Source organism: Sinohyriopsis cumingii, chromosome 17 (assembly GCF_028554795.1).
Source record: "Sinohyriopsis cumingii isolate HCF-2022 chromosome 17, ASM2855479v2, whole genome shotgun sequence".
NCBI classification, from domain to species: Eukaryota; Metazoa; Mollusca; class Bivalvia; order Unionida; family Unionidae; genus Sinohyriopsis; species Sinohyriopsis cumingii.
In genome coordinates, this window is record NC_142977.1 from 60,667,971 (window position 1) to 60,693,652 (window position 25,682).

Sequence of the window (25,682 nt, forward strand, 5' to 3'; positions counted from 1 at the left end):
TTCTGTTTAATTTTTTTTGTTTGGATTACAAGTTTTTTTCCCTGGAAATACTGGTGCTGTTAATTAATTCTTGGACAAAGACAGTTATCGAAATTTACCCACAATTAAAACACTGGAACAACATTTTCTGTGATTCACCAAAGAACTTCTGACACATTAGTGCGACACTGACCACAACGTACGTCATCTCCATCCATTTTGGCTTTCATCGGGATTCGAACTCATTTTCATTCGGACTTTTCATTACTAATTTTTGGATAATTCTTGGATTAGTTTTGGATTTGATTCGTAAAACAGTAAGTTCTTTTTTTCATTTTTACCTGGGTTGTTAGTGAAATAAACTATTTGCTAAGTTTTACAAAGTTTGTTGTCTTTACTCGTTTCCTGTTACAGTTTAAAAGAGCCTAAACACGTAACAAAATAAACCAGTTCAATAGCATTGGTTTCCGAAAAGAAGATACTACTTTCTTATTTATTCACATTTAGCATATGGGTTTACCTTGATATGATCTGAGACTAGTTAAATGATCTCCTATCATGAAATGACAAGCACGTGACAACGGTTTGTCCAGTATATATTAGATGCATATATTACCTTAGTAAAATGGCCTTCCTCGTGAATATTTGAGATTATCACAATTCTTGGCAGTTCACAAGAATAAAAGGAATGAGGATTCATGTAAATTATTTCCATCAACTACAATATCAATCTATTCAAGGAACTCTTGGTACGTGATCCGTCTCTTGAGCGTATATATACCAACTCAATTGCAATTATTGCCCCAAACAAAGTGACTCATACCAGAAAAATTCGAGAACATGTTTTAGCCATTGTTTACCGGGAACTTCCTGTTGGCACTGATATTGACTTAATTTATATCTAAATAAAATCATAGTATTGTCGCTAAAGTAAGCGTTTTTTTTATTAAAGCTTATTTTGCGGTCTACTCGGTTAATTGTTCTGCTAGATATGTCCGAGTTGCTGATTCGGAATAAGCTATTCATCTAATGCAACATAACATGCACGATGTCCAAACTCTCGAATGATTTCATAACAAAAGCTTTCATCGCTGAAATGATTAATGGATCAATACATTTGTTTCATACCACAGGATAATGCCACATATTGATGCTTTGCTTGCCTTAATTCGGTCTGTCCAAAATATACAATAAGAAACAAATCTCTATAGTGTGTGTGTGTGTGTGTGTGTGTGTGTGTGTGTGTGTGTGTGTGTGACGTTCGTGGTCCATGAATGACACAAGACTGAGTTGTATTCTTTCTGAAAATAATGTAAGTTTCAAAATTAGAGGCACACATTTACCTCAAGAACAAAATACGAGCACAAAGAAAGAAGAGTGGAAATACAAATTTTATTGCTTGGGCGAAACCACATACAACAGTGCCATCAATATTATATGAGCAGGTACTATCGATTCAATTATTTGTATATGATTCCACTGCTAACTAAACGCTACAAGAATCAAGCGCAGCATAAAGTTCCAGTACACGCACTTTTGCCACTGGATCAGTCATTTTCAATGATTCTATGCGCATTCTTCTACTAATGTCACCTTTTAGACAAGGGTGTGCTCTAGCCTTTTTAACGGCTTTTTTGCATTCCTTCCGACATGTTCCATCTGGCATACAATTCTCTTTTATTAGACTAAAGACTTTCATAGCGTCAGGATTTGAATTGGTTGCATTGAAGAAAGTCTTATAAGGGCAGCCTTGGATAGTGTCTTTCCGTAATTCACACGTGGAGATATTACTCCACTGAAGGCAGGTGGGAAATTTTACGTTTTGTTTCGAATAGTAAATAAGAAAGCTTAGACACACGTCTTCATATGTGTCTTCAGCAAATATCGTTGTTTTGGATCTGGATGTTGATCTATAGACACAGGTCGTTTTTAATTCATCTCCGGGCCTCATCTCGATGGATGGATTGTACCTGATAATTAAGAAGATATTGATTTTGGTTCTTTAGTAAACGATCTTAAATCGTATGACACTTTCAGGAATAATAGAAAAGATAAATATATTTGGTGTAAAGTCTTCATTGTAATATACGATTGTGAGGATGATGTAAAAAAAATATTCACTGTTACATTTGGCTTTGAAAATGAACTTACTTACATATAACATATATCATTTAATTTGCAGTGCAGATCGAACGAACGGGTATATTTGGTCCAAATATGCTTCGGCGAATATTTTCTAAACCCATAATCGTATGAATTTGTTTCGTTTCTTTTTTTGTTTGAGAACGACTAAACTTGCAAAACTTGTGTTGTATTGCATTGCATTGTACTGTATTGCATTGTACTCTATTCTATTGCATTGTATTGTATTGTATTGTATTGTGTTCTATTTCTGTTAATGAACACATACTTTAAAATTAGCTTTAGTTTTTAGTGTGTTACAATTTAGATAAAATCAAAACAAGTGAGCGAAAAGCATATATACAATGTATATATTACGTGGAAACTGATGTTAAGTTTAAATGAAAAAACATGTTAATTAGAGGCACAAGTCCAAACAACTAGAGAGCATCTGAAATGCGGGATTAAGAAAGGAAAGATGACGAAAATTGACAATATCAATTACAATATGTCAAACATTGTTAAAACAGTGTTTAGCAAAGAGGAAGAAAAGAAAAGGGAGGAATAAATAAATAAATAAATAAATAAATAAATAAATAAAAAAGAAAAAGTGATAATAAAAGTGAATATTACTTCCTTCTAGGGAGTCGTTTATGGAATTGAAAGTAAAGCGTCTATATTTAGAGCCTAAAAAATATTTGCAAGTAATGACATAATGATATAATTGGGATCCAATAAGAAGTATGTCATTGTAGATCGAAATGTTGTCAAAATTGTAATTCATGTTCTCATTGTATAATCAAGCTTTATAATCATGACGAAGCTCATGTAATTCGGATTTGTAGAACTAAGAAAGTACATTCTGAGGAAATTCATGATGCAAAATTGTAATGTTATGACCTGTCTGGCGTCTATTGCTAACATAAATCCGAAACATTATATCAACAAATTAACGTGGAAAATTGCAAAGGAGCTGTGTGTGATAATCCACTAAATGAGCGGAAATAATAATTTTTCTTCGTCTTATCTTATTGGTTTTGAGGCCCTTACATTTTCTACTCTAACCTTCAGTTGCACTTTCCCTTCAAATTTAGTACTCTGACTTATAAAATGGTACGTTTCTGATAGATATGCGAGAGCCCATGACATCAGTAATACTTACTATGACATTTGTATGTCTCCAGAGAGCACTGGTCATAGTTTGAACCATTCCAATTACGAAAAGTTGCTAACATTTCTCATAAAAGAAACTGGTTAAATGATCTCACATTTATTATGGACACTGCGAATACTACGTTCATTCATTTGCTTGAATGGAATTCCTAGTCACCTAGTCATGACGTAACGATACAATCAGAATACTTATTCATTGTGTAATTATACAGTTTGGATCCTTACTCATGATATAATGATATAATTGGAATATGTATTCATGACGTATTAATATTATTTAGACCCTTACTCATGACGTAATGATATGAATGTGATAGTTCCTCACGACGTACTGATATAATTTGGATCCTTACTCATGAGGTAATGACATTATTGGGATTCTTGCTCATGACGTAATGATATAATTGGGATACTTACACATGACGTAATGATATAAGTTGGATCCTTACTCATGACGTAATGATATGAATGTGATATTTACTCACGACGTACTGATATAATTGGGATACTTACTCATGACGTAATGATATGAATGTGATATTTACTCACGACGTACTGATATAATTGGGATACTTACTCATGACGTAATGATCTGAATGTGATATTTACTCACGACGTATTGATATAATTGGGATACTTACTCATGACGTAATGATCTGAATGTGATATTTACTCACGACGTATTGATATAATTGGGATACTTACTCATGACGTAATGATATGAATGTGATATTTACTCACGACGTACTGATATAATTGGGATACTTACTCATGACGTAATGATCTGAATGTGATATTTACTCACGACGTATTGATATAATTGGGATACTTACTCATGACTTAATGATATGAATGTGATATTTACTCACGACGTACTGATATAATTTGGATCCTTACTCATGACATAATGACATAATTGGGATACTTATTCATGAGGTAATGATATAATTTGGATACTTACTCATGACGTAATCATATAATTTGGATACTTACTCATGAGATAATAATATAATTTGGATCCTTATTCATGACGTAACGATATAAATGGGATACTTATTCATTAGGTAATGATATAATTTGGATCCTTACTCATGACGTAATGATATAAATGTGATACTTACTCATGACGTAATGATATAATTTGGATACTTACTCTTGATTAATGGGATTATTATTGTTGAATGAATCGTTAGTAAGATATCTCGTTCTCTTTCCGTCTCGTAGCTGTTCAACACTTTCATATATTCCTGCAAATATCAGATGCTGCTTGTATTTAATCTTATTCTTAAATATAGAATATTTTCTAACATTTTTTTCTATTACTTTTGTCTCTAAATGAAAGCTAACATTTGGTTATTATGATGACATTGTGTTCACTATATCAGCAGAACTGGTTGGGATGGATCGGGTGGGTGGGATGAGTGGTGTGAAGACATAAAGGAGGGATAATAACCGTCTTTGAAATTTAACCTTAACGTAAATTACTGACTAAAGTTTAAGTCCAAGACATTTAAATTTAATTATCTCATTACAAACAATAGTATTACACCAAACTGCACTAACCTATCAATTATTTGCTCTAAACAGCTTAGCAGAGAACAAGTTTCGATTTTGAGTTTCCTGAAATGTGCACGCTTACAAAGCTAGAGCGCTCACTTGATATAAAAATGTGAAGCTTTTATAGCAACATTATCTCACATGACAAATGAGGAGAGAACGCTGGTGGAGGATGGTTTTGGGGCAACTAATGACAAGGTACAAAAAATTATATATGTCGATTTTATACGCTCTGCTCCGTGTAATTCTTACATCGTTTGCTAGACAAGTGAGGCTTTTAGTTTTAGCCAAACATATAATTTCATGTACTAGCTTTAATTGATCCTCGTCAAAGTGCCGAGTAGATAGATTACAATAGGTATTTCAGTCACGTTCACCCAAATCAAGATAAGAAAGGACACGTGATTGGTCGATTTGTGCAAAAATGTCATTTGGGTGAGGAGCTCAATTCTTGTCCTAATTCGGTACATACGGGTCATGAAGATCTTCTTATGTCTGTTTCAGTTTGCTAAGAAAGTGTCAATTGTAGACCAGTGTACAATCAAATTCTCACATTATACGCATAGCTATGACCTTTATGGTGGCATGAACATTATGAGCCAAGCCGATATAAGTCAATATTTGCATGAACATTATGAGCCAAGCCGACATAAGTCAATGTTGCGGAAATTTAGAAGAAGAAAAAAGTATTAAAAAACAACCTAACACATTTGATTCATCGTGATTCGTATTATGATTAGATTTGAGTCCCGGACTAAATCTCAGAATTCACAAAAATCTATAACCACTATGAAACATGAGCATAACACGCAACAGACGTGTAAAGGAGCCAACTATTTATATCAATAATAGGTCTCACTTACAGAATTAATTTATCTAAACATGTGTTCTTTTAACAATGTATATCTAACACCCACTGGTTATTCCATTCATATCAAAATTCTTAGAAAAGATTGTCCTATCCCAGCTTGTATCTCATCTAAATTCAAATAGTCTTTTTAGTAATGTACAATCTGCATATCGCCCTTTCCACAGTACTGAAACTACTCTTTTAAAAATAGTTAATGACATTCTCTCTGCGTTGGATAGCGGAAAGATTACAGTCCTCACCCTGCTTGATTTGTCTGCAGCATTTGACACAATAGACCATGATATATTACTTCACCGTCTCCAGCATGCATTAGGCATTCATGATACAGCCTTACTGTGGTTCAAGTCCTACTTGGTCAACAGGACACAAATTGTATCTGCAAATGGAATACACTCCAGCCCAGTTGATCTATGTTGTGGTGTTCCACAGGGGTCTATTCTTGGACCTGTTCTCTTAATTCTATGCACTCAACCGCTCTCAAGTGTGACGTCTTAGATCATTATCCAGTGTCTCACCAATTGTATGCTGATGACACCCAAATATACAAATCTAGCCACCCAACTGAAGTTGATGCTACCATCCAAGGTGTAGAGAGGTGCATTTCTGATGTGAAATAATGGATGACAGGTAACAAGCTGAAGATGAATGATGATAAAACTGAGGCCACTCTGATCACAACACAAAGACTTTCTCATTCACATACTTTACCTCAAACAATAAATATCATCAACGCCAACATTAAATTCACACATTCCGTACGAAACCTAGGTGTTACTCTGGACAGTACTCTCACATTGCACCAATATGTCATGAAACATATGCAAGGCTGCATATCCTGAGATGAGATGCATCAGCTCCATTCACAAATATCTTTCAGTTTATGCCACTAAAACACATGTGTGTTCGTTAGTACGTTCAGGACTGGACTATTGCAACTCAGTTCTCTCTGGTTCATCTCAATATCTACTCCAGAAACTTCAAAAAGTTCAAAACACAGCTGCTCGGATCATACTTAGAGTACCACGATCAGAGCACACCTCCACGCTGCTCTGTACCCTACACTGGCTATCCATTCGATTCAGAATCAAACACAACATTTGTTCTCTGTGCTACATTTCAATGACAGACTCTAATCCAGCATACCTATCCGACCTCACCCATGTGTACACACCAGCAAGATAATTACGCTTCTCTTCTGACAAGCGTATACTCAGCATTCTTTTGCATACCAGGGCCCAACAACGTGGAATGAATTGCCCACTGAACTTAGACACAAAGACACAATGATCCCATTCAAGAGTGGTCTCAAAACTCACTTATTTCGACTGCACGAACAAATTTAAAGACCTAATAATGTTTCCTACCTTAAATATTCTCAGCATGTTTTTTTTTGTTTTCTAATTTCCTGGTGCATGTTTTGTATATAATCATATCATTATATATGTTGTTGTTTTTTTTTTATCGTATAGGTGTTTTCTAATGTTGTAAAGCGCTTAGAGCTTCTGAAGATTAGGCGCTATACAAATTCCTCATAATTATTATTATTATTATTATTATTATTATATATATATATATATATATATATATATATATATATATATACATATAGTGTGTGTGTGTGTGTGTGTATGTGTGTGTGCGAACGTTTCTACTTGAAAAGTCACAATATGTTAATTTCCATATTCCAATAAATATAACAAAGCTCAGTGATAACAAAAGATAACGGAAATCCCGTATTAATGTTCCCAATATCCACTACATATGGAAAGATTATGCTTTCCCCAAAAGATTACCTGACCTACCCTCTTGCACCTTCCCAATAACATTGTTAAAATAGTCTCTTTCCACGCCACGCAAAGAATTTAATATAGATGAACCCCCAAAGTTTTGTAAAGCTAACAAAAAAATTATTTTTGAAATGTATAATATCTATTCTACTTCGGCAGTGATACGCTTTGAAAAAATAACTTCATACTTTTGTAATAGATACTAAAAGAGTCATTAGGTAAGGAAGGAAGCTGTATTGGGGGTTAGACAAACAATCTAATATACGTATAACAAGCTAAAACATTTTTACCTATATAATTCATATGATTTGCCTCCGAAATGATGTATATAGAATCGTTCATTATTTCCCTTGAACAATCAGAAGGGCACATTCCTGTCATGGTAACATTCTTCTTTCCCGGTGGGATTAGTGGATCTAGCTGACCTGTTATAAGAACCCCCGCATCATAGGGTCGGAGATTTGGCGTGTAATAAAGTCTCATACCGCTGCTGTCCTTCAAATTGGTGACCCGTTCGGGATTTGCCCAGTGAATCTAAATGGATATGAAGGTAATGTATTGATCAATGTTACCAACAACAACAACAACAACAAAATATAACGATCTTAACTTATTTTATTATATGCATTTACATTGATTCACCATACAATTATGAAACATTTGATAACTACTTTATTCAAAGGAATGCCCTATTGGTTTCTTAAACTGCCCTGTCCAATAGAAACGGCTAAGACAATTTTTTATCATACAAATTCAAAGATCTTGCATCATTCGTGGTCTGATATTTTTTTCGTACGTTGCTACGTAATACCGCTATATGGCGTGCGCTATTTATGACACGCGTCAGGTCAACTATGAACGGTGACTGTATGTGAGAAGTTTGTCCCACTGATGAATTTTTATCGAGTTCATTATTTTTCAAATCTTGGGCAACTTCAAACAAAACACAGGGCAAGGTATTCCTTTTCGTTCTTGATCGGTATTAGGCATGGTACTTAAATAACATCTTGAAAAAGAGCATTTGACCTTTAGAGATAAGGAGTATTTTTCTATCTGTTTCGGTTAAGAGTAAATTCTGATTGAAATATACTTTATTTTTGCAGCATTTGTTTGCAAAATCATGTCGATTTACTGGGTAGCTTCTGCAATATAAATATATGTTGTAAGACCATGCTTCGAGACAACGTTCCCACTATAATGGTAGTAAAATCAGCAGAATAGCATATGGGTCATTTCTTGCTATATTTATTAGATCATGTGGTTCCTAAGCTACTACATGATCTTTAGAGTGAGTCGTAAAGGTTCATGTAAAATAGACGGCATGTCGTAAATAATTGATAATTCGTTTTATTCAAACGCATAACATAGCATATACAGTGCCATATGCAGTTGCGATGCGGTAGCAAATTCTTAATATTGCATTGACATTTACAGGCATAATGTTTGTGTAAAATATGGCCCAATAAACATACATTCAAATATCCTATTGGCAAGCCATTAGAAGTAGCACGATATAGTAAATAGATATCTATATCATAATACGCACACCTGCAGTAAACGTTTCAGTATAATTGTGTATATATACTGACAAAACTACAGGTTGGGCCTGCTGATAGTTTCCTAGCCACCCAGATTGTCTCAGCAATGCCTGGTGCATTGAGGTAACACTGTATTAATGAAAATATATAAATTACCTCTGTATGTACAGGCACATGCATACTAGTATAGGTGCAAAGGTATGTATGTATGTATGTATGTATGTATGTATGTATGTATGTACTTATGTCTGCATGTATGTGGGTGTGTATATTTATATTTAGGTACATATTGTGGGCCAGTATGTATAAAAAAAAACGCATTTATATAGATATATAGATTTATGCATCATGATATGTCTACAGGCGTGTGGAAGGATGGATGACAAAACTGGGACTGCAGTGTGTCTGGGATGTTGGCCAAAGAAAGTTGTCCAAGTTCATTGCTTGCTACCTTACCTGTAGTACCGCATACCTGTACCCACTGGTACCGATCCTGAATCCAGCTACTGCCGGACAGCACGTACCGACGGCTCCAACTGACCATATGGCTATAAGTTCAGTACACAGTCCTCCTGAGTTCATCCCGCACACGTATGTCTGATTGACGGGAACGCTGGATACTGAAAATGACTTTATCTGAATTTCTCTCCTCAAGCTTATGAATGGTATGCATAGTGTCAGACATGTATTGTTATACAGAACCGCTTTAGTTAGAACCGTAATATTATCTTCTTGAAAGGCACTTAGTCGGATTTGTCTGAACAGAATATATATACCGCTCCGGTGGCCTATTGGCTAGAGCGTCCACCTCGGCTGCGGGGGTCATGGGTTCTATCCCCGGCCGAGTCATACCAAAGACTTACAAACATGGTACTAACAGCTGCCTCGTTTGGCGCTCAGCATTAAGAGGTTAGTGTAAGGACTGGTCGGCTTGGTGATCACTACAAAGTGACTGGGTGGGACATCATGCTACATGTCTGCGGCATGATGTCACAGCTAGACATCGCTATAAACTGCCACAATGCAGACATCGTAGCAATATGACTGAAACATTGTTAAAGCTACGTTAAAAATCCACATCACACACACGCACACACGCACACACACACACGCACACACACACACACACACACACACACACACACACATATATATATATATATATATATATATATATATATATATATATATATATATATATATATATATATATATATATATACGAGTGTGTGTGTGGAGACAGACAGACGCATAATCGGAAACAAAGAGACGTAGACAGAGATAGTGATACAGAGAGAGACAGAGGATATTTTCTTTAACAACAGTTAATAACATTTGGCATCGTGTGTTGCAAAAAATATGGTATTGTAAACATTGTCTAAAACAAGAATCAAAAGATATATTTAGTTGGTTACACAAGACCAAATGTATCTGGTATTAACGTAGGAAAATAAAATTTCCTTTTTAGCATCTATCAAAACTGCTCAAGAATTGGATGTTAGAAAATTAAAGTCACCCTTCTGCACAATACGCTAACTCCCGCCCCATTTTATAAATTTACAACAGTTTTATATCCTGATCATATAAATATTCTCGACTAAAGAAAGCGATACGATAGGATTGACCTAATCTATCGCAGTAAATTACATTTCGTCGACTAAAGAAAGCGATACGATAGGATTGACCTAATATATCGCAGTAAATTACATTTTGTCATTTTGTATACTATATGACCCGATCTGAAAACAATCTAAGTCCAATTATGCAATTCGTCACATCGCGTTTATTAACTATTTTTGTTGTCTTGAAAGTAAGTGGAAATAACTTTGGAGAGACGCGAACGGCGTCTGGTCTATCAATGTATGTAAGTGACTTGAGAAAGCGGTAGGATGTGGTTGATTTAATCTGTCACAGTAAATTGTATTTTGTCATTAGATATAATATATGATCCAGCAACGAATCACAGTGGGTTTGTCGTTGTTGTTAAGGAAATCAAGGGAAATAACGTCGGGTAGATTCGAACAGAGTCTGGTCAATTATCTGCATCAAAGATTAACTTCCATGTCAGGCAGTTCTATTTTTTTTTTCAGCTCACAAATTGCTCTTTGTTTATGCAAGTACAAATGTTGTATGCATTAAATGAACCGTCGCATTGCATAAATGGAAATCTTATATTTTCACAGGTGAACGTATAAGGGCATATTTTTCACATGCGAAAATAGAGGCATGAGAAACAAATATGACAATAGTTCATACTGATATATATATATATATATATATATATATATATATATATATATATATATATATATATATATGTGTGTGTGTGTGTGTGTGTGTGTGTGTGTGTGTGTTGTTTTCTCGGCCTAGAAGATAGGTCAGATCGTTTGAGTGGAGGTCAGAAGCTTGCCATATACAAATGACACCCACGCCTTTGTAATTTCAACAAGTCATACTGTGTTAATATATGAAAACTTGCATTATTATAGGCCGGAAAGAAAGCATATTTTCTGCTCTTTCCGTTTTTTATTATTGCATTGTCATTATCGAACTTTTCTCTTCTGGAATTGTGTGGCGGGGTACATTGAACAATGTAAAGCACGTACCCGTGTAATAGAACAGTTACCAAGGTGGAAGCCATATAAATTAAGTTCGTCACATAATTTCAGGCTTATGAGGTCGGCATGTGACTTCACTAACATCTGAGGCATGTTTAATGTTCATTGCCAGCAACGGTATCCCATATGAAATGTATATGAGCATTGTGATAAAAGAAGTTCTCGCTGTTGTCTCACCCAAACTCGAACAAGTAGCATGGCATGTACTAATGATGTACAGGTGGACGATGTTATTTATAATATAATATGGACGATGTTATTTATAATATTAACGTGAGATTGAAATGTAACATTTAAGTTTTCGTATATATGGGGGGGGGGACCCGTCAATGTTCATATGATTTTATCATTTTAATATGGTCACAGTTTGTACATGAAGTTAATTAGTAATGTAAATACGATCAGCAACCTACCTCCCCTTTAAAACAGATAGACAAGCAAAGCAAAGAAAGAAGCCACATGCGAAATAAACCCAAACCAAAATTAGTGATTTTCATTGAAAGTTGGTCCCTGTAACACTAAATGATATAATGATCGTATCGTTTTTACACTGGCAAGGAAAGCTACTCACGTTCCATTTCAGAACAGCCGAAAACAAACATGTGGCGCACGACATTTTCATTTGCTATCACAGGCTCTGTGGCTACCAGGTGGTAATCGCCGTCTTGTGGAAGTTCAAACTTCATACAGGTGTATGTTGTCTCATTGGCTGGGACTTCCGTTTCAGGGAGATGCGCAGTAAAGTTCATGGTGTCTAAGTTCAGGCGAAAAATCATATTATGATATTAGAAATTATTTTTATATGGTATATTTAGGAAATGATTTTTTTTTTGTATGTTTCATGTCTGCGGTATGATGCCCCAGTACTAAACATCACTATAAACTGCCACACTGCGGACGTCGTAGCGATATGACTGATTTTTTTTTTTATAAAGCTACGTTAAGAGTCCAAATCACACACACAGACAGACAGACACAAGCTATATTTATGATTCAATGATCTTTATTTAATTTTCTATTTCGATTTTCTTAAAACATGAATATACTTCCGTTAAATCATCCCTACATTAGGAACAGATTTGCTCATTAACACTGTACCATTCGTCCCTGTCATGATTATGAAGTTTAATTTCTTTTAGTTCAGCTTTATTTATTATTGAGTTCTAAAGTCATTTTATTTAACTCAAAACGTATGTACATATAAATGTGTCAGAACATAAGATTAAAAGGGACACTTTTCTGAATGGAAGAATTTTACACATGATGTCGAGTACTAAGCAAACTCTTTTAATACAAACGAGTAACTCTCCAAATGAAAAACAAATTGTACAGTAGATAGTCGGTGAATTAATGCAAGAGTAAAATGAAGTGATATGAATCTTATTCTTCTCTTTCCCTCTCTTTTCATATATGTATATATATATATATATATATATATATATATATATATATATATATATATATATATATATATATACCGCTCCGGTGGCCTAGTGGTTAGAGCATCCGCCTCGGATGCGGGAGGTCGTGGGTTCGATCCCCGGCCGAGTCATACCAGAGACTTAAAAAATGGTACTAACAGCTGCCTCGCTTGGCGTTCAGCATTAAGAGGTTAGTGTTAGGACTGGTCGGCCTGGTGTCAGGATAATGTGACTGGGTGGGACATCGTGCTACATGTCTGCGGCATGATGCCCCAGTGCTAGACATCACTATAAACTGCCACATTGCAGACATCGTAGCAATATGACTGAAAAATTGTTAAAGCTACGTTAAAAATCAAAAATCACATCACATCACATATTTATATATAAGTTTACAACGGTTTGTACAGTGGATGAAGCAAGCAGTTACGCAAAGGAAGTACATTGCATGTTACCCTTACAAAAGAGCAAACCGAAGAAGGTAAACAATCTGGAGAATACTTAGTAACCAACGTGCCACCTAGGTTTATTCACTGCAGATAATGTCCGACAATTGTCGATTTATGAAAGCACATAATGACGTTGCGTAACACACGAGATTTAGCGTATCCGTGGACAATATGTAGTTACTACACTTGATGATGGTCGTCCACTGGTGTCGATGAGGACCATTTAATGTCATCTATTCACTGGGGGTGGGTTTGGAGATGGCTGATCAGTCCGATCCGGGCCCGGAAGAGTATGTTACAGTGGGGACATGGATGTGCAGGTGGCTGACAAGGGGTTGCGGAACTGCTGTTCCTGGACTGACGCAGAGCACGTTTTTCAGCTGCGTCCACCAGATCTTTTCTGATCAAAGGCTTCCGCACCAGTGTTGACTTGACTGCGCCAAGCAGATTGGTTAGCAGCGACACCCTCCCAGCTGTCAGGATCAATGCCTATGTTCTTCAACGAAGCCTTGAGGGTGTCCTTGTACCTCTTTTTTGACCACCATGAGATCTTTTGCCTTGTGGTAGCTCTCCATAGAAGACCTTCTTAGGTAGGCGTTCTACCAGCATGCAGACAACAGGGCAAGCCCATCGGAGTTGTGCCTTGCACAGTATAGTGTGGATGCTTGTCATGCCGGCCTTTGTAAGCACCTCTGTGTTCGATACCTTGTACTGTCATCTGATTTTCAGTAGTTTCCTCAGGGAGCTCATATGGAAATGGTTCAGCTTTTTAACATGGCGGCTATACACAGTCCATGTCTAGCAGGCATAGAGGAGGGTGGGGAGAACAACCGCTACGTAGACTTTGAGTTTGGTGGCAAGCTTGATGCCTCTCCTATCCCAAACATTTGAGCGGAGTCTGTCAAATGTTATGCTGGCTTTGGCAATCCAAATGTTGACCTCACTGTCTATGTGGACTGCTTGTGAGAGGGTGCTGCCGAGGTATGTGAACCTGTCTACATCTTTGAGCTTATCGACATTGACAGTGATGGATGGTTCCAGGTAATCTTCTTCAAGAGCTGGCTGATGCAGAACCTCGGTCTTACTGGTAGAGATGGTGAGTCCGAAGTTGGAGCACGTTGTGGAGAAAAGCTCCATGCTTCATGCTGGATTTGAGGACACAGTCATCTACACACAGCAGGTCGCGAATGATCTCAACTTGGACTTTGGCTTTGGCTTGAAGCCTCCTCAGGTTGAACAACTTCCCATCCAGACGGTATCGAAGACCTACTTCAACATCGCTGTCCTTGAAAGCATCCATCAACATTGCGGGGAACATGAGGCTGAAGAGAGTGGGGGCTAAGACGCATCCTTGTTTCACACCATTCGTAACTGCAAAGGTGTTGGATAAGTTAGTTAAGCTGGTGCTGGACTCTGGCAAGCATGCCATGCTGAAACTGTCTCGCCATTTCGATGAAGACGGCTGGCAGTGTCAAATGCTTTAGTCGGGTCCATGAAGTTGGTTTATAGCTAAACATTTTGTTCAAGACATTTTTCTTGCAACTGCCTAGCAGCAAAGATCATGTCGATGGTGCCTCTCTCCTTTCTGAAGCCACACAGGCTTTCTGGCAGTAGGCAGTGATCAAGGTGTTATGTGAGTCTGTTCAGCAGTAGCCTGGCGAGGATTTTGCCAGCGATGCAGAGTAGAGAAATTCATCTATGGTTGTAGCAGGATTGGTGATTGTCTTTGCATTTGTAAAGGTGGATGATGGATGCATCTTTGAATTCCTGGGGTATACGTTTCATCTTTCACATGCCGCAGTACATCTCTATTAGTCTTCCCACTAACTTAGGCCCACCAGACTTGTACATCTCAGCTGGGATGGAGTATGCTCCTGGAGCTTTCCCAATAGATAGTGTTCCGTCCAGCGATCGAATATCTTCTCCTTCTCGGTTATGAGAGTGCTGCCATCGGAGCTCAAGAGTGGGGTTGTGCCTGATGTTACTGGGCCATAAACATCACGAAGGTCACTATAGAAATTCTTCATGTCACTTAGACACACACACGTACACTATCTGCAAGTGCACATTTTGCAGCAAATGCATTCATTATAATATTCTGTTTTCAATGGTCCTTTATATTAACTTTTGCTTGCTAACTTTAATTTATTTCCTCCTTCCTTAGTTAAATAATTACTGGCTATGCTATTTCGGATGCTCAAGAATGACAAACGATGACGAAAAGGAACCAATAAAGAACAACACGAAATGAAAGCGAAAATCTACTGAAACTTAAATCTAAGTTTGCTCTGAACTGATGTTATTTAGGACAGGTGCAGTTTTGTAAGGGTTTGGAAAAAAAGGCAAATTCAGAACGTCATATTCAGGCGTATGAAAGTCAGTGTCTCAAAAGCAAATATTTAAGAAAATATTTTGTATCCTCTCCTTTAAGACAAATCTAGCAAAGGATGTACAACGTAGCAGCGAAGCACTATATCAAAAGCCATGCACCTCTTCAAGCATGCATTCGTCTCGTAACATAAAATGCACATGAGAGAGAGAGAGAGAGAGAGAGAGAGAGAGAGAGAGAGAGAGCTGTTTTACCTGGATCATGGAAGACAGAACAATTCAACTTCATTTTAACTCCACAGTCTACCCATTTGTTTTTTTCAGAGCAAGCCATGCTCCCAATAGGATCACAGATTCCTACAAGAACACATTTTACAATAAAGATTTTTTTAAAAAAAATTTCAATATCGAGAACGCCTGACGTAGTCACATCATTGACGCCCATACAGCTTGTTTGTATTCATTCGTATGGCATGAAAATAATGTGGTATGTTTTTAATCTAACAATGGGGATCCCTGATTGATGAAAATTACACGGGATGCTCAGATGTCTTTTAAAATTCACAAATATCATCTGCGGTAACATTCTTCCGAGGTATTTTCAATTAGACAATATCGTCTGGAGCAAAACCAGTAAATGCCAATTTTCCCTCTGTGGCACTATTTTGTGCTTAAATCAGAATTATTTGTTCGCTGTGAGCTTACTTTAGCTTTATAAAAATACAAGGAAAATTTATGAAAGGAAATATTACTTTCATTGTACAATAACAGTGAGTGACGAGGTTATCTAAATTTTTATTACGATCATCCTTTTATAATGTATTTTCTTTTCTACCACGCTACTTCTGGTAGAGAATCATTTACTATGATGGACTATAACAAGCCATTTCCAATGCCGTGGGCCTTTACCCAACGAACAGATAAATCCAATTTAATGCTATTTATCACCATGCTGGAATTGCTTTAATCGCGTAAAGAATTCATGGCTACGCCTTATCTACATATGCCACGTTGTTCAGAATGTTTGTTAGAAACCCTCGTATATTATCAATAGTGTTGCCTGGATTAATGACTGGATTTTCAGCACACGTGCAAAACTTGAACGTATTAATTAATCGTATAACACTAACGCATTTCTCCTCTTCCAGAATGATCCCATAATTTGCAATTAACTTACTAAATTTGGAAGTTGGTCGACATTTATGGTATTAATCACCATGAGGAATTAAGAGTAAAGTTTTCTCAACACACTATGCACACACACCCATATCAGAACTCTCCTAAAATATTGAGCATTATTACTTTCCCCAACATTTCATCGAAGCTATGTAAAAACCTCCTGTTAATGGATCCGACATTAAACTAATTTTACATTTATGATCGATCTTCTTCGGGATTTTCGTGGTATACAAAAAATCCGAACCGTAATTAAGATATCTAATTTCACAAGTGCTGTTTCCATTCAAAAATGCAATTTATATAAAATACCGAACAGTTTAAAATAATGCCTGAGGATTATATCACACGAGGCTATGTTAAGCAGTAAGCGTCGGTGATGGAGCTAGAGAAACAAGAATACTGGAGACAAACAGAACAAAATGTTGGAAAAATATTTACGAAATGGTTTTAGAACCCACGGCACATGTTGGTGTTCCATGTTGAGAATAATGAGAAGGCAGGTCTACTAAGTATGCAAAGTTCTGATACTAAAGTCTGTAGGCACGTGATGACGAGCACCGTAATTTTTTCACACGTACAGATGACACTAACTCTGTAGGTGGCGGATGACAAGCCGCTTACTTTTTCTAAATACTCGTAGGACATTATAAGTCATGACTACGAATGATATGCCCCTTGCATTTTCCACACACACTGACTGGTACCGATTGAGAAATTTAAATAATAGGAAAAATGAAACCATCCATCACTTTTCATCAATTTGATAAATATTCAAAAAGCTCATGAACATTTCATTTACAGCTAACGTCATCATTATCCAATTTATATCGTCCTGCTATCAAAATGAACATTTGTGCATATCTTTCCCACGGTTGAGATGTCCAAATATTAATCAAACGTGTTCAGATTATTTGCAGCTCGAAGGTGTTATATTGATTATTTTTACGTCAATTATGCAAGAAATAAAAAGTCCCATTAATTTATAGATCGTATATTTGCAGTGCTAGTTTGGAGAAGTGAAGTCACTGGGGTCCAGAAATGTAACTGTCATTCCTAGATGAACGCCTACTCTGTGCTATACGAGGTCTTCAGTATTCGTACTTTGTTTCGAAGTAGAATGTTTCATTGTTTAAATGATAACAAACCTGGGTGCGAGAGTCGAGTATACTGACTAGGTGCGGCTCCTTTTTTCCAAACACAATTCTTGTCTCCTAGTTCCTCTCCGTTTGTCTTTCCGTCTCCATCCGAATCCTTCTTACATAAGCTCTTCGTCCATTTCTGCAGAGGGGTGAACATTAAAACAGCGTTATCAAGATATGATAAAGATGTGTGCGTGTATGTTTCTGTCAGTACTCTTATAGAAATGTTAAAAGATAGACTGTAAATCAGCCAGACATGAGGAAATAGTGAGAATCAGTTTGTATTTGTCTGAGTCTCTGAATGTATGCATGTTTGTGTGTTTATGTGTGCGAGCGTATCTCTCTCTCTCTCTCTCCCATATCCGGTTTATGTTACCACACGTATGTATGTATGTATGTATGTATGTATGTATGTATGTATGTATGTATATCTGGATGGATGGATGGATGGATGGATGTATGTATGTATGTATGTATGTATGTATGTATGTATGTATGTATGTATGTATGTCTCAGTTATTCCGTATTATTCTTGCAGTGCCAAACGTACTTTCCCAGCAGCATCAAAATCTAGACCAAAAGAGTTTCTGATTCCCCCTCCCAGTGGGTTTTTGTGACCCACGCCACTCCAGATTTGGTTTGCATTGCACGGATCAGGAACGGCATTGCCATTTGGGATCCTCGCCTGGTAAATCTGGTACGCTCGTGTCCATTGGATGAGAAGCCAAAATATTGCCCGAGTGTATGTCTGGGGACTGAAATTAGTAACATAATACTAATGAGGTATTAATTTCGTCATATTTAGAATTTATACGGCAGGCTATAAACAGAGATTTTTGCTTTCAATTTAAAACCAAAACTTCAGCTCTTGAATGAAATATTAAAAATGAAGAACACACACACACACACACACACACCTACCTTTGTAACACCCGACAACCTCCATTGAGTTCTAATAATTGGTCGATTGTTGTCAAATTTTCATTGGAATGGAATAAAGTTTACAATGAATGTTTTGTCTTATCTTACATTTTTTTATAATTGCAATAAGGTAATATGATGTCTGAGTCCTTGGTTTTTGAAGGATTTACAAACCTCCTACCAACCCAAGACATATACTAATATAGTCAGAATTAAATGTATCTGCACCAAATGCACAAGAGGCAAGAGTTACAACAGCAACAACAGAAACATCATCATAATCAACAACAACAATAATAATAACAATATTATTATTATTATTATTATTATTATTATTATTATTATTATTCATACCATGAACACTTTCTCAAAATTAAGACTTCGAAAAAAAAAATGATCACGGGGACAACAAGTCTTACGATAAAGAAATACGCAGATAAACCGTCCAAAAATATCAAGTCAAGTCGATATCCATTTACCACAATAGTAAGCCTTTGTGAACGCAATAGAGGCGAGGGACCCCAACATGCGATCACAAGATCGCCGGAACCGAACTTTCTTGAATATTGGAAGCACCACATATAAAACATAATGCTGAAATTTTGGAGAAAACGAAAGCAATTACTTAATTAAGTAACTAATTCCCAATGAACCTAGAAATGTGGATGAGGTATAAGACAAGTAAATGTAACAGTCACGAATAAAAATATTCGGCCATGATAATAAATAATAATAAAATACTGGAATCTAAACGTATGTCTTTATTACTAAACGAAATCGGTCCGATTACATCTAGGCACACAGCCATCTTTTATCTACACTATAAATTACATTAAAATGTAAACCGATCTTTATTAATGCAAACCCAATCATCCCTCGTGTCATTGTGCATACCAGTTATTTTTTGTATTATATACTAAACTGTGACGTTTTAAACAAAGTTAAAGTATTGTCATAAAATTACATTGCGTATAGGTTGCTGTTAGTATCTATGGTAAGGTAGAATTTCACAGAATTTTTAAAATTTGCATTTTGAACACCTGCTGTGATGATATGTTTACCATGACGCCTTTTCTATTTGCTACAAATTTACTATGATGACTTTTCTATTTATTAAAAGTATGACATGAGAAATTTTATATACGTAGCAAATTGAAATAATGCATACTTACTACATATGTATTTCTCGTTGATGTCTGCGCTACTGCGTCCGATTTGAGTGTTTAAAATATTGCCTAAATCATCTGGCTTATATATGTAGCTCAATAAACAATGAACCAAAAAAAGTACTATATACTGCACAAATAAATTCAGGCCCTGAAATTTGATTTTTCGATATAGCAACTGAGTGTCGTTTCCAGGCCATTTTAATTCCAGTACGATGTATTTTGGGCTGACACTGTTATCATTATATTTCCATGTTGCTGACACCTGATTTTACGAACCTAATCAAGCAAAATACATCTTGAATAGTGTATTGTTTTCCTTTTTAAATTATTGTAATCATTACAACAACTTAAAAGGTTAAATTATGTGATAATTTGAAAGATAAAACTGGGTAATAACTTGAAAGATAAAATTGGGTGATAAATTGAGAGGTAAATTGGGTGATAACTTGAAAGGTGCACTGGTTGCTACATTGAAAGGTCAAATTGGGTGATAACTTTAAAAGTAAAATTGGGTCACATTTTAGAAGCAAAGGGTTAAGTACCCATCAGTACTGGAAAAAATATCGTCGTTTTATTTCATGTCACCACGGCACATGAGGCGCGTATTATAACTCGAAATGTTAATTTAAAAAAATGTTAATTGCCTTAAATTATGCAAGTTAAGCAAACAATGCCTAGATGATACAAAAATGTGTCACTGTAACCTTGTTCAACACATTATAGTATTATGCTACATATAAATGGTGCGTGGAAAAGACACTGTTAACTTCTTTCAAGTAGACTGATGAAGATCAGCTTTTGGCATTTGCTAAATTTTCGCGGTCTGCCAATAGTTTTCTTCTATTACGTTGAAAACGAGTGTCATACAATTAATTATAAATACATTAGATGAAGGAATTATTCAAAAGTCCATTGCGTCCGATATTTAGAGCGGACTGATTTCGGAAAATTATTCATTATTCTTAAAACAATTTGAAAAACAGTAACACGCAATATGAGAACCATCATTCAACAAACCGTTTATTCACACGTTTCAGTTAGAATACATCTAAAACCGATTCTCTGAATTCTGATACGTTTGTCACCTCTTAAAGAAAATTTAAATATACAATTCAAAAGTATTTATATAAATCATAGTCATTTTCTCTTCGCTGTCATTGTTAGACGTACTGCTTAATATAATTTAAAGGACTGTTGGTTAGTGAAATGTTAAATCACAATCATGTTTCACTGCTAATAGTTAAATTACTGAGCATTCGACAAGCGGTGCATTGTTTAGATCCAGCAGGTCGGCCATTTGATGTAGTCGCTTAGTCTTGTCAATTCCTTAGCAGTAGTAGGTCCGACCGCTCCGGTGGCCTAAGTGGTTAGAGCGTCAAGTTCGGATGAGGGAGGTCGCGGGTTCAAACCCCAGCCAAGTAATAACAAAGGGTAAAATGGCCGTACCAGTTGCCTCGCTTAGCGATCAACTTTAAGAGGTTAGTTTTAGGACTGGTCGGCCTGGTGTCAGGATAATGTGACTGGGTGCGACATGGTGTTACATGTCTGCAGCATGATGCCCCAGTGCTAGACATCATTATAAACTGCCACACTGTAGACATCGTAGCGATATGACTACAATTGTTAAGCTACGTTAAAATCGAAATCACACACACACACACGCACACACACACACACACACGCACACACACACACACACACACACGCACGCACACACACACACACACACACACGCACACACACACACACACACACACGCACACACACACACACGCACACACAGAGAGAGAGTGTAGTAGGTAAAACATGTCATGTAATATACCATATACAACATGAAGCTGAGTCTAGGAATCCAGTCGGTTGGTAGAAACTCAGTTGGTCATATAACTTTTGTAAAAGACTTTTAACTCCACCAAATCCATTGTTTATCTTCTGTTGTCCAGTAGTCATTTTTAAGAAGTTACCTGGTAGGTTGGACATGATAATATAATCTAAAGCATTGGTTAATTGTTAAAATATGCACTCTGTTGTAAAATAACGTACCACACAATAAGATAGCTGTACGGCTATGTGCTAAACGTTCTTTCAATTTCAATCGCAGATCTACCGTATGTAATCGCTTATAAGTCGAGTTAAACTGCAGACAACCAAGATCCCGATCTGTCATAGCATAACGTGCCTGCTGATCAAGGTCTATGTTCTTGATTCTACCGATTACTCCTAACATCCTGCACACACCCAGATCTGCTGGCGCATTATGCGACGGTAGATCTGGGTATTTGCACTTTGCAGTTGGACTCGATTTATAATCGAGTATGAACGGTATACGTCAAGTGGATATTTTAGCTGCCTTGTAAAGTAACTAACGTCAGGTTATGTTTCACCATATCTTTTTTAAGCTTTAAGCATACTGATAACTATGGGAACAGTACTCTCAACATAAGTAAATATAACGTAAATAGGGGTGTAGTATTGGAAAACAATGAAAGCAGTATTTACTACTTGAATTATCAGTTTTGACAACGTAAAACTGAGCACATCTTACTTATGTGCAGTATACTTACTTGTTGTATTACGTCACAAATAACATTGTCATGTTGTTGACGCCATTGTATTCGGGCCTTTAGAAAATGTCAATCTCTAATCGACTAAATAAAATCCAACGATTTTACCCCAAGTAAATATTTTTATGGGTAAACAAAGAAGCGGTAATTGTGAGCTCGCCTGCCATCCCACCGCCGGGGTATGAAAAAGAACAGTTGTAAACTTACATAAAATTTCGGCAAATTTATCCCTAGTAATGTATGTTTTACTCGAGGCTGGCTCGATTGTGATTCAAGCACACGTGTTCTGGTTAGGTAATTGTATTGCATGTGAGTCAACAAATGACAGAGAAAGCGGTACCTATGTAATCACACACGGACCAATTAGGCCGGCAACGACTTGAAATATTAAAGAAATACTTACATCTCCAAGATACGGTTAAATGACAATTGCAAGAACGGCAGCTAAGGCGATTGAGGCATCAGCTGAAGTGACACGAGCAAATATACAGAAACTATTAAATGATTACACAGCAGTTACCAAAATAGTTAAATGATAACTCAATTGATCAAGTTCATCTTGAAGATATTGCGAATCTTATTGGTGAAAAATCCAGACCAATTTTTAAAACTAGGTACTATTACCAAAAATACGTTGGTGTGATTTATGCTCATGCAACAGTTTCTGCGCACGGATATGTACAACGACAACACTTGCTTCGTCCAAAAATTTCGAATGTTATACAGAAAAGAATAAGTCCACATGGTATATTGAGATTTACGTAATATTTAACAGATTAAAGAAAAGATATTAAAGAATTTATCAATCTTAATCTCTCTAATAAAATCAGTACCGCCATAAAGGAGACAAAAAGTACCGTCACAAATGAATGAAACGACACCATCAAGACCTCAGGTTACCGACAACTAGACTCAAACGGATAGCGGCTTTAGCCGTAGCTTGTTAACCGGAGGCGGAATTGTCAGCAAGCAAGAATGTCACGGTCATAGTCACGAGCATGTTTTAACCGACGTCGACGAGTTAGAAATCCTCATGGTTGGTTTACGAGTAGGAATAATTATATGAAACCATCAACAAAATTACCGGAATTTGCCAGCGTTTATATACCAGAGGAATAATTGAAACTCATTTATCGGGTACTTGTAAACGAATTAATCAACGATGTTTATTACAGCGACGAGTGACAACTAATTAATTGTCAGTAAAATCAACTACAGAAATTACATCGCGATCTGATCCTTCTCAATCAAATGACAATTCAATCTCAAAACAATACTGTTATATGCAAGAACAACTCAGGGTTGTATTTTAAAAAATCTTCCAAAAGGGATCACGGCTTAAAATAGGTCTAACCGTTCGTTAAAATGGTACTTGCATAGCTTCGTGTATATTTTAGTTCTCCAGAATCATTGCCATCTCACTCTTGTCTGCGCGGGTTCAAGTCTCGGGCTCAGCCAATGTGGGTATGTGATTAAGCTTGCGGAATGCTTCTCGTGGGTCGGTGGTTCTTTCCGGGATTTTCCCCGGGTCCTTTCTTCACCATTTATTCAGGCCGCCATGCATAGCCTATCTTGTACTGAAAAATGGCGTTAAACCCTATTTCAACAGCAACAATCTTTTGGAGGTCTTCGTCTGATTAACTCATTAATGTTTACATGGAAAACTAAATGAAAGGTTGTTTCAGCTGGTTTAGTTCGACGTAAAGTTCCAGACTGGAATGTAGTTAATATACCCACAGGCGTGTTTCAAATAGAAGATTCAAAAATTGCTATTACCGTTCATAAACCAACACTTGGTGCAGCCTTACAAAACGCTGATAAAACTTATCAGGGTGATATCTGCGCTTCGTCAATCAAAACAGCGCTGAGATGGCCTGAACGGCTTTTTTACATTTAGAACATCCAAGACCAGATGACTCACTTATTAATGCTTACATACGTTATGATGATGTAAAGGGCAAAAGAGAATCTGCTGATGGGTTCGAACACCTTCGCGAGCTGAAATCGACGAATTGACTCGAATATATCAATCTATAAGATACAAATATCTTTCTGCTATAAACAACTTGAATAAAGATCTTTATCCACTGTTTGTCCATGAATATCCAAAATAATGGATTCAATCCTCTAATCTCCAAAAAAATACTGATTTACACCATTGTGCGGATTTTCGCTCAAACAATCTTACACCTAATTATGTATATATCTTATGCAGTGGACTCACGCGTGATCTTGAATATTACAACAAATTAAGAACTATTCAGCCTAGCGATCAAACTTCTCCCTCAACTTTCAAAGAGTATAGGTATCCCAGGAACTTCTTACCAACAACATCTCACCCCACCCCGAATATTTTTCTTCATGTTATTGAATTAATGCGATAATATTTACCAGAATTATAACTAAGCTGGGAGTTACTTCCTGCATAATTATTAAACACGATAATTACCCCAACTGCGGTGTGTGTGTGTCATATAACAAAGACAATAAATATATTTAAAATGTTTAATGTATATCAGAACCTTAATTAACAGAGACACCCGTACTTAAAGACGTGTCTGTTATCAATATTAATCTTATGACGCATATTTAGCAATCGAAGGAGAGCGTTTAGAACTGCAAATTCTAAATTCAAGGTACACGTAGATTTATTCTACCCGCTAAGATATTTATTAAAGTTGAGGGTAGACTTGTAATCGCAGTTGTTCCACAAGCAAGGCATCCGGCTGGCTTCCAGAGTAAGAGTTGTTAACAACGGCGTGATTGTTCGTTTTAGCAGTGCTATATATGTCGTCGACGGTAAAGAAATTTTAGCTTCTTTTTGATAACGTCGATGTGACACAACTCTACTGGGGTTCGCCGGATACG

At 36.5% G+C, this 25,682-nt stretch overlaps 1 protein-coding gene across 1 annotated transcript; it reads right to left on the reverse strand.

The window, feature by feature from the left end:
- Positions 1–7,731: 7,731 nt before the first annotated feature.
- LOC149779054 (DBH-like monooxygenase protein 1 homolog) lies at positions 7,732–22,200 on the reverse strand. Its single transcript, XM_089938388.1, has 7 exons — positions 22,073–22,200; positions 18,711–18,915; positions 18,167–18,299; positions 16,098–16,199; positions 12,216–12,398; positions 9,483–9,646; positions 7,732–8,022 (listed from the first exon to the last, which is right to left on the reverse strand). The coding sequence occupies exons 1-7, from the start codon at positions 22,198–22,200 to the stop codon at positions 7,732–7,734; spliced, it is 1,206 nt and encodes a 401-aa protein (XP_089794514.1).
- Positions 22,201–25,682: the final 3,482 nt, after the last annotated feature.